Raw genomic sequence first — 9411 nt, 5'->3', positions numbered from 1 at the left:
GTCTCTGTCTCTGTCTCTCTCTCTCTCTCTCTCTCTCTCTCTCTCTCTCTCTCTCTCTCTCTCTCTCTCTCTCTCTCTCTCTCTCTCTCTGTCTCTCTCTCTGTCTCTCTGTCTCTCTGTCTCTGTCTCTGTCTCTGTCTCTGTCTCTGTCTCTGTCTCTGTCTCTGTCTCTGTCTCTCTCTCTCTCTCTCTCTCTCTCTCTCTCTCTCTCTCTCTCTCTCTCTCTCTCTCTCTCTCTCTGTCTCTCTCTCTCTCTGTCTCTCTGTCTCTGTCTGTCTGTGGTCCAGGGTCCTGAGGCTGTAGCAGCGGCTCTAGCTGGTTGTAAGATCCTGAAAGAGATGTCTGGCCTGGAGTCAGAGGCAGAGTCAGCACGTAGGATGAAGGAGGCCAAGTATGAGCAGTTTGCCCTAGGTGAGAGACACGAGGAGCACACACACACACACACACACACACACACACACACACACACACACACACACACACACACACACACACACACACACACACACACACACACACACACACACACACACACACACACACACACACACACACACACACACACACACACACACACACACACACACACACACACACACACACACACACTGTATATAACATGCAGCGTCACACTCTGCGATGACATAATGCTCTGGGATCACAAACCATCACTTAGTTGAAATACACCACGAAGACAAATATGTTCCCTGAATGTATCTATTTCCTAGGAAATTCTCCTTAAGGGTTCAAATTCACAGTGAGATCATCACAAGATAAGAATCTAGATACAACCAATGCCTATATAACAAACAGACAAAAGCCTCATTTGAATGGTGTGAAGTCTTGGTAAGTGTGTTGAGTCTGGTGTGTGTGTGTATGTGTTGCCAGATCTGTTTGGGGAGTGCTACTCTAACAGTGAAGACAGGGCCTATGCTCTTCTGGTGAGAAGGACCCGCTGCTGGAATCAATCCACCGTCCTCAACCTGGCAACCGAGGCTGACGCCAAGTGCTTCTTCGCCCACAATGGAGTTCAGGTAGGCTACGGTAACACGTGCAGGCACTCATAGACACACTGAAACAGACATGTGGCCTCCTTACTTTTAATCTCTGTGTTCCATGAACAAATTATACATTAGATAGATTTGACTGTGTACACAGACAATATTCACAGAGTCCTCTTGGTGTGTGACTGTGTACACAGACAATATTCACAGAGTCCTCTTGGTGTGTGACTGTGTACACAGACAATATTCACAGAGTCCTCTTGGTGTGTGACTGTGTGGTGTGTGTTATGGGCTGATGTGCCCTCTGCTGGTTTCAGTGTTGATAGGTGTGTTTTATGGGGTGATGTGGCCTCTGCTGGTTTCAGTGTTGATAGGTGTGTTTTATGGGGTGATGTGCCCTCTGCTGGTTTCAGTGTTGATAGGTGTGTATTATGGGGTGATGTGCCCTCTGATGGTGTCAGTGTTGATAGGTGTGTTTTATGGGGTGATGTGCCCTCTGCTGGTTTCAGTGTTGATAGGTGTGTTTTATGGGGTGATGTGCCCTCTGCTGGTGTCAGTGTTGATAGGTGTGTTTTATGGGCTGATGTGCCCTCTGATGGTGTCAGTGTTGATAGGTGTGTTTTATGGGGTGATGTGCCCTCTGATGGTTTCAGTGTTGATAGGTGTGTTTTATGGGCTGATGTGCCCTCTGATGGTTTCAGTGTTGATAGGTGTGTTTTATGGGCTGATGTGCCCTCTGATGGTTTCTGTGTGTTCCTCACTTTTACAGTAGTAAAAGTGTAGTAAAACAATTCACAACATCCTCTTAGATTACGGCTGAACTACCTCTTTTAACCTCCCAAGAGACTAAACTGTGCTCGCATCACTTGATAAAAATATATATGTTAAACATGCAATACAATTCGTATGACCTATGTAATATAATTTGTAAGTCGCTCTGGATAAGAGCGTCTGCTAAATGACTTAAATGTAAATGTAAATGTAGTATGACCTATGTAATATAATTAGTATGACCTATGCAATATAATTAGTATGACCTATGTAATATAATTAGTATGGCCTATGTAATATAATTAGTATGACCTATGTAATATAATTAGTATGACCTATGTAATATAATTAGTATGACCTATGTAATATAATTAGTATGGCCTATGTAATATAATTAGTATGGCCTATGTAATATAATTAGTATGACCTATGTAATATAATTAGTATGACCTATGTAATATAATTCGTATGACCTATGTAATATAATTTGTAAGTCGCTCTGGATAAGAGCGTCTGCTAAATGACTTAAATGTAAATGTAAATGTAGTATGACCTATGTAATATAATTAGTATGACCTATGTAATATAATTAGTATGACCTATGTAATATAATTAGTATGACCTATGCAATATAATTAGTATGACCTATGTAATATAATTAGTATGGCCTATGTAATATAATTAGTATGGCCTATGTAATATAATTAGTATGACCTATGTAATATAATTCGTATGACCTATGTAATATAATTTGTAAGTCGCTCTGGATAAGAGCGTCTGCTAAATGACTTAAATGTAAATGTAAATGTAGTATGACCTATGTAATATAATTAGTATGACCTATGTAATATAATTAGTATGACCTATGTAATATAATTAGTATGACCTATGTAATATAATTAGTATGACCTATGTAATATAATTAGTATGACCTATGTAATATAATTAGTATGACCTATGTAATATAATTAGTATGGCCTATGTAATATAATTAGTATGACCTATGTAATATAATTAGTATGACCTATGTAATATAATTAGTATGACCTATGTAATATAATTAGTATGACCTATGTAATATTAGTATGACCTATGTAATATAATTAGTATGACCTATGTAATATAATTAGTATGACCTATGTAATATAATTAGTATGACCTATGTAATATAATTAGTATGACCTATGTAATATAATTAGTATGACCTATGCAATATAATTAGTATGACCTATGTAATATAATTAGTATGACCTATGTAATATAATTAGTATGACCTATGTAATATAATTAGTATGACCTATGTAATATAATTAGTATGACCTATGTAATATAATTAGTATGACCTATGTATATATAATTATGTAATATAATTAGACCTATGTAATATAATTAGTATGACCTATGTAAATGTAGTATGACCTATGTAATATTAGTATGACCTATGTAATATAATTAGTATGGCCTATGTAATATAATTAGTATGACCTATGCAATATAATTAGTATGACCTATGTAATATAATTAGTATGACCTATGTAATATAATTAGTATGACCTATGTAAATGTAGTATGACCTATGTAATATTAGTATGACCTATGTAATATAATTAGTATGGCCTATGTAATATAATTAGTATGACCTATGCAATATAATTAGTATGACCTATGTAATATAATTAGTATGACCTATGTAATATAATTAGTATGACCTATGTAATATTAGTATGACCTATGTAATATAATTAGTATGACCTATGTAATATAATTAGTATGACCTATGTAATATAATTAGTATGACCTATGTAATATAATTAGTATGACCTATGTAATATAATTAGTATGACCTATGTAATATAATTAGTATGACCTATGTAATATAATTAGTATGACCTATGTAATATAATTAGTATGACCTATGTAATATAATTAGTATGACCTATGTAATATAATTAGTATGACCTATGTAATATAATTAGTATGACCTATGTAATATAATTAGTATGGCCTATGTAATATAATTAGTATGACCTATGTAATATAATTAGTATGACCTATGCAATATAATTAGTATGACCTATGTAATATAATTAGTATGACCTATGTAATATAATTAGTATGACCTATGTAATATAATTAGTATGACCTATGTAATATAATTAGTATGACCTATGTAATATAATTAGTATGACCTATGTAATATAATTAGTATGACCTATGTAATATAATTAGTATGACCTATGCAATATAATTAGTATGACCTATGTAATATAATTAGTATGACCTATGTAATATAATTAGTATGACCTATGTAATATAATTAGTATGACCTATGTAATATAATTAGTATGACCTATGTAATATTAGTATGACCTATGTAATATAATTAGTATGGCCTATGTAATATAATTAGTATGACCTATGTAATATAATTAGTATGACCTATGTAATATAATTAGTATGACCTATGTAATATAATTAGTATGACCTATGTAATATTAGTATGACCTATGTAATATAATTAGTATGGCCTATGTAATATAATTAGTATGACCTATGTAATATTAGTATGACCTATGTAATATAATTAGTATGGCCTATGTAATATAATTAGTATGACCTATGTAATATTAGTATGACCTATGTAATATAATTAGTATGACCTATGTAATATTAGTATGACCTATGTAATATAATTAGTATGACCTAAGATAAGGTAAGGTGTGGTAGGTTGGTAACAGTGATCATGGTTTGTCCCAGGGGTTCCTCACTAAGATCTGGTGGGGGGCGATGACTACAGACACATCCATCTCCAAACTGGTGCTGTCTTTCTTCTGTCCCCCTCTCATCTGGACCAACCTCATCAAGTTCAGGTCACCACAGAAATCTAGCTTCATATTGTCAATGTTGTCACAGTCATTTCCACAGCACGGTAGGAACCGTAAGAACGTATGTCTGTTGTTGAAGCACAGAGTTGTGGGTACTCGTTTCAGTGTCTGCATCTACGTGCTAGAGTGCTTGGGTCAATATGTTCATGTGTATGCCACTATCACTGTGTGTGTGCGTGTGTGTGTGCGTGCATCGGCCCTGTCCTCGTATGTGTGTGTGTGTGTGCGTGTGCGTGCGTGCGTGCGCGTGTGCGCGCGCGCGTGTGTGTGCACGTGCATCGGCCCTGTCCTCGTATGTGTGTGTGTGTGTGTGTGTGTGCGTGTGTGCGTGCGTGCGTGCGTATGTGCGTATGTGCGTGTGTGCGTGTGTGCGTGTGTGCGTGTGTGCGTGTGTGCGTGTGTGCGTGTGTGTGTGTGTGTGTGTGTGTGTGTGTGTGTGTGTGTGTGTGTGTGTGTGTGTGTGTGTGTGTGTGTGTGTGTGTGTGTGTGTGTGTGTGTGTGTGTGTGTGTGTGTGTGTGTGTGTGTGTGTGTGTGTGTGTGTGTGCGCGCATCGGCGCTGTCCTCGTGTGTGTAGTCATGTTGTCTCTATGTGTGTAGTCATGTTGTCTCTATGTGTGTAGTCATGTTGTCTCTATGTGTGTAATGATGCAGTGATGAGGAACTAGACAGTCGTGGTGGAGGAGAGGAGCAGTATGTGGAACTAGACAGTCTGGACACAGAAAAGGCCCTGCTACTAACAGACAATGACCCTTTGTGAGTTATAAAATCATTTATTCTACTATACCTGCTGTTTATAAAGGGACATCACGTGTAGTCAACTTTGTTCCAAGGGCAGAAAGAATCTGATTGGTTTAGAGCAGAACAAATCCGATTGGTTTCTAGAAGGTCAATGGGTGGAGTTTAACAGATGCACAACTTTTGAAAACATGGCAGAGGTTTGAACTGAGAATATTTTAAATATAATGGGGATGGACAGTTATGGTAACCTAGTGGTTAGAGCGTTGGGCCAGTAACCGAGCTGACAAGGTAAAAATCTGTCATTTTGCCTCTGAGCAAGGCAGTTAACCCACTGTTCCCCTGAGCAAGGCAGTTAACCCACTGTTCCCATGAGCAAGGCAGTTAACCCACTGTTCCCTGGGCACCGAAGACGTGGATGTTGATTATGGCAGCCCCCCCGCACATCTGATTCAGAGGGGTTGGGTTAAATGCGGAAGACACATTTCAGTTGAATACATTCAGTTGTACAACTGACTAGGTCTCCCCCTTTCCCTTAATGCAGCCCTGGTAGCTGTCACATGGGATGACGCCGGAGAGACCAAGCAAGTACGGGGAGTCAAACGTTTAATATGAAACGAGACAGGAACAGGAACAGTAAATGAGTAACACAAACAAAAACAATGAAAGCAGCATCAGGGAACAGAGCTGGGGAACTGACAAATATAGAGGAGGAAATTAACAGGTGATCAGAGCAGGGAACTGACAAATATAGAGGAGGAAATTAACAGGTGATCAGAGCAGGGAACTGACACATGTAGGAGAGGTAATAAACAGGTGATCAGAGCAGGGAACTGACAAATATAGAGGAGGAAATTAACAGGTGATCAGAGCAGGGAACTGACACATGTAGGAGAGGTAATAAACAGGTGATCAGAGCAGGGAACTGACAAATATAGAGGAGGAAATTAACAGGTGATCAGAGCAGGGAACTGACACATGTAGGAGAGGTAATAAACAGGTGAACAGAGCAGGGAACTGACACATATAGGAGAGGTAATAAACAGGTGATCAGAGCAGGGAACTGACAAATATAGAGGAGGAAATAAACAGGTGATCAGAGCAGGGAACTGACAAATATAGAGGAGGAAATAAACAGGTGAACAGAGCAGGGAACTGACAAATATAGAGGAGGAAATAAACAGGTGATCAGAGCAGGGAACTGACACATGTAGGAGAGGTAATAAACAGGTGATCAGAGCAGGGAACTGACACATGTAGGAGAGGTAATAAACAGGTGATCAGAGCAGGGAACTGACAAATATAGAGGAGGAAATAAACAGGTGATCAGAGCAGGGAACTGACAAATATAGAGGAGGAAATAAACAGGTGATCAGAGCAGGGAACTGACAAATATAGAGGAGGAAATAAACAGGTGATCAGAGCAGGGAACTGACAAATATAGAGGAGGAAATAAACAGGTGATCAGAGCAGGGAACTGACAAATATAGAGGAGGAAATAAACAGGTGATCAGAGCAGGGAACTGACAAATATAGAGGAGGAAATAAACAGGTGATCAGAGCAGGGAACTGACAAATATAGAGGAGGAAATTAACAGGTGATCAGAGCAGGGAACTGACAAATATAGAGGAGGAAATAAACAGGTGATCAGAGCAGGGAACTGACAAATATAGAGGAGGAAATAAACAGGTGAACAGAGCAGGGAACTGACAAATATAGAGGAGGAAATAAACAGGTGATCAGAGCAGGGAACTGACAAATATAGAGGAGGAAATAAACAGGTGATCAGAGCAGGGAACTGACAAATATAGAGGAGGAAATAAACAGGTGATCAGAGCAGGGAACTGACAAATATAGAGGAGGAAATAAACAGGTGATCAGAGCAGGGAACTGACAAATATAGAGGAGGAAATAAACAGGTGATCAGAGCAGGGAACTGACAAATATAGAGGAGGAAATAAACAGGTGATCAGAGCAGGGAACTGACAAATATAGAGGAGGAAGTAAACAGGTGATCAGAGCAGGGAACTGACAAATATAGAGGAGGAAATAAACAGGTGATCAGAGCAGGGAACTGACAAATATAGAGGAGGAAATAAACAGGTAAACAGAGCAGGGAACTGACACATGTAGGAGAGGTAATAAACAGGTGATCAGAGCAGGGAACTGACACATGTAGGAGAGGTAATAAACAGGTGATCAGAGCAGGGAACTGACACATGTAGGAGAGGTAATAAACAGGTGATCAGAGCAGGGAACTGACACATGTAGGAGAGGTAATAAACAGGTGATCAGAGCAGGAACTGACACATGTAGGAGAGGTAATAAACAGGTGATCAGAGCAGGGAACTGACACATGTAGGAGAGGTAATAAACAGGTGATCAGAGCAGGGAACTGACACATGTAGGAGAGGTAATAAACAGGTGAACAGAGCAGGGAACTGACACATGTAGGAGAGGTAATAAACAGGTGATGAATGAGTCCAGGTGATCAGAACAGGGAACTGACACATGTAGGAGAGGTAATAAACAGGTGAACAGAGCAGGGAACTGACACATGTAGGAGAGGTAATAAACAGGTGATGAATGAGTCCAGGCGGGTCCAATATCGCTGGGGGGTGAGGGGGGGGGGGAGCAGACGTGACAGTAGCAACGTAAAATGCTAAGCTAAACAGAGCTATTTGCCCAGCAAAATAGCAATATTTTAGTAATGTTGAAACATAGAATAGAGCTAGCTAGATTGGTCTCAAATATACCAGTAAATCAGCTCCCACTTTCTTTATCAAAACATTTGGTTTTATAAGCCATATAAACTTAACAATTGGAATGGACAGTTATGTTTCCCTGGGGGCAGAAACGTAAAATGTTAAATTATATGTAGTTTAGCTGAGCAGGGTACTACTTCCTACTAAGGTTGGATTATATAATTGATTTAGCTAGCAAGCTTGGTCAAAAATCTGCCAGTAGGTCAGTTAACATTTTGTTTTATTAAAGGTTTAGTTGAATAAGCTATATAAACAATTGTTCTGCCCTAAACCAATCAGATTATTTATGCCCTTAGAACAAAGTTGACGACACTTCATGTCAACCTGCCTTTTTAGCAGCCTTGTGAGCCAGTCTGGTAATACGAGGCTAGAATCTTTGTGGACTGTTGAAGTATACTGTATATAAAAATTCCCAATTTTCAATGTGTTGTATGGTGTTCCAGAGACCCGGGGGGTCCTCCTGGTGGCATGGAGGGCCAGAGCAGCGCCGCCGTGTGGTGGCGTTTCCTGCTGCGTCGCTGGCGTCGCTTCTGGAGTGCCCCGGTCACTGTGTTCCTAGGCAACGTCATCATGTACTTTGCCTTCCTCATCCTGTTCACCTACGTGCTCCTGCTGGACTTTCGTCCTCCGCCCCCCGCGGGCCCTGGGGCCCCTGAGATCATGCTCTACTTCTGGGTCTTCACCCTGGTGCTGGAGGAGCTGAGACAGGTGTGTTGACGTCACGGGCTGGATCTGAACTCTGGTCTCCCACGAGAGAAACCAACGTCTTAATTGTTAGACCGAGAGGAAATGTCCTGGTAGGGCTGAGGGAGACACTGGCAGAGCTGAGGCCTGAGGGTGACACTGGCAGAACTACCTAGGGAGACCATGAGCCCAACTCATGTCATCATCATTGACATCACTTCCCATGGGGTTTGAGCTGTCAACTAACGTGAATTCAATGTGAAAATAAAATGACAAAATCACCATGTCATTGGATTTAGGTTAAAAGTTCAAACATTTTTCACGTCATTTTTTGTTGTTGAAATTACGTGGCAACAACATTGATTCAACCAGTTTTTCCCCCAGTGGGCTCCCGAGTGGCGCAGCGGTCTAAGGCACTGCATCTCAGTGCAAGAGGTGTCACTACAGTCCCTAGTTTGAATCCAGGCTGTATCACATCCGGCTGTGATTGGCAGTCCCATAGGGTGGCGCACAATCGGCCCAGCGTCGTCTGGGTTAGGGTTTGGCCCGGGGGGGGGGGGGTAGG

General features: G+C 40.1%; 1 protein-coding gene across 1 annotated transcript in view; it reads left to right on the top strand.

The window, feature by feature from the left end:
* The first annotated feature begins 292 nt into the window (after positions 1 to 292).
* LOC124027862 (transient receptor potential cation channel subfamily M member 5-like) overlaps positions 293 to 9411 on the top strand; it is a 30141-nt gene continuing 21022 nt past the window's right edge. Inside the window, exons 1-5 of the mRNA XM_046340111.1 lie at positions 293 to 411; positions 889 to 1034; positions 4533 to 4645; positions 5313 to 5414; positions 8606 to 8870. Coding sequence (XP_046196067.1) covers positions 339 to 411; positions 889 to 1034; positions 4533 to 4645; positions 5313 to 5414; positions 8606 to 8870 — 699 coding nt within the window. The 5' untranslated portion in view covers positions 293 to 338. The remainder of the gene's footprint in view (positions 412 to 888; positions 1035 to 4532; positions 4646 to 5312; positions 5415 to 8605; positions 8871 to 9411) is intronic.

Source organism: Oncorhynchus gorbuscha, unplaced genomic scaffold, assembly GCF_021184085.1.
Source record: "Oncorhynchus gorbuscha isolate QuinsamMale2020 ecotype Even-year unplaced genomic scaffold, OgorEven_v1.0 Un_scaffold_3549, whole genome shotgun sequence".
NCBI classification, from domain to species: domain Eukaryota; kingdom Metazoa; phylum Chordata; class Actinopteri; order Salmoniformes; family Salmonidae; genus Oncorhynchus; species Oncorhynchus gorbuscha.
This window is presented reverse-complemented; position numbering and strand designations above follow the sequence as displayed.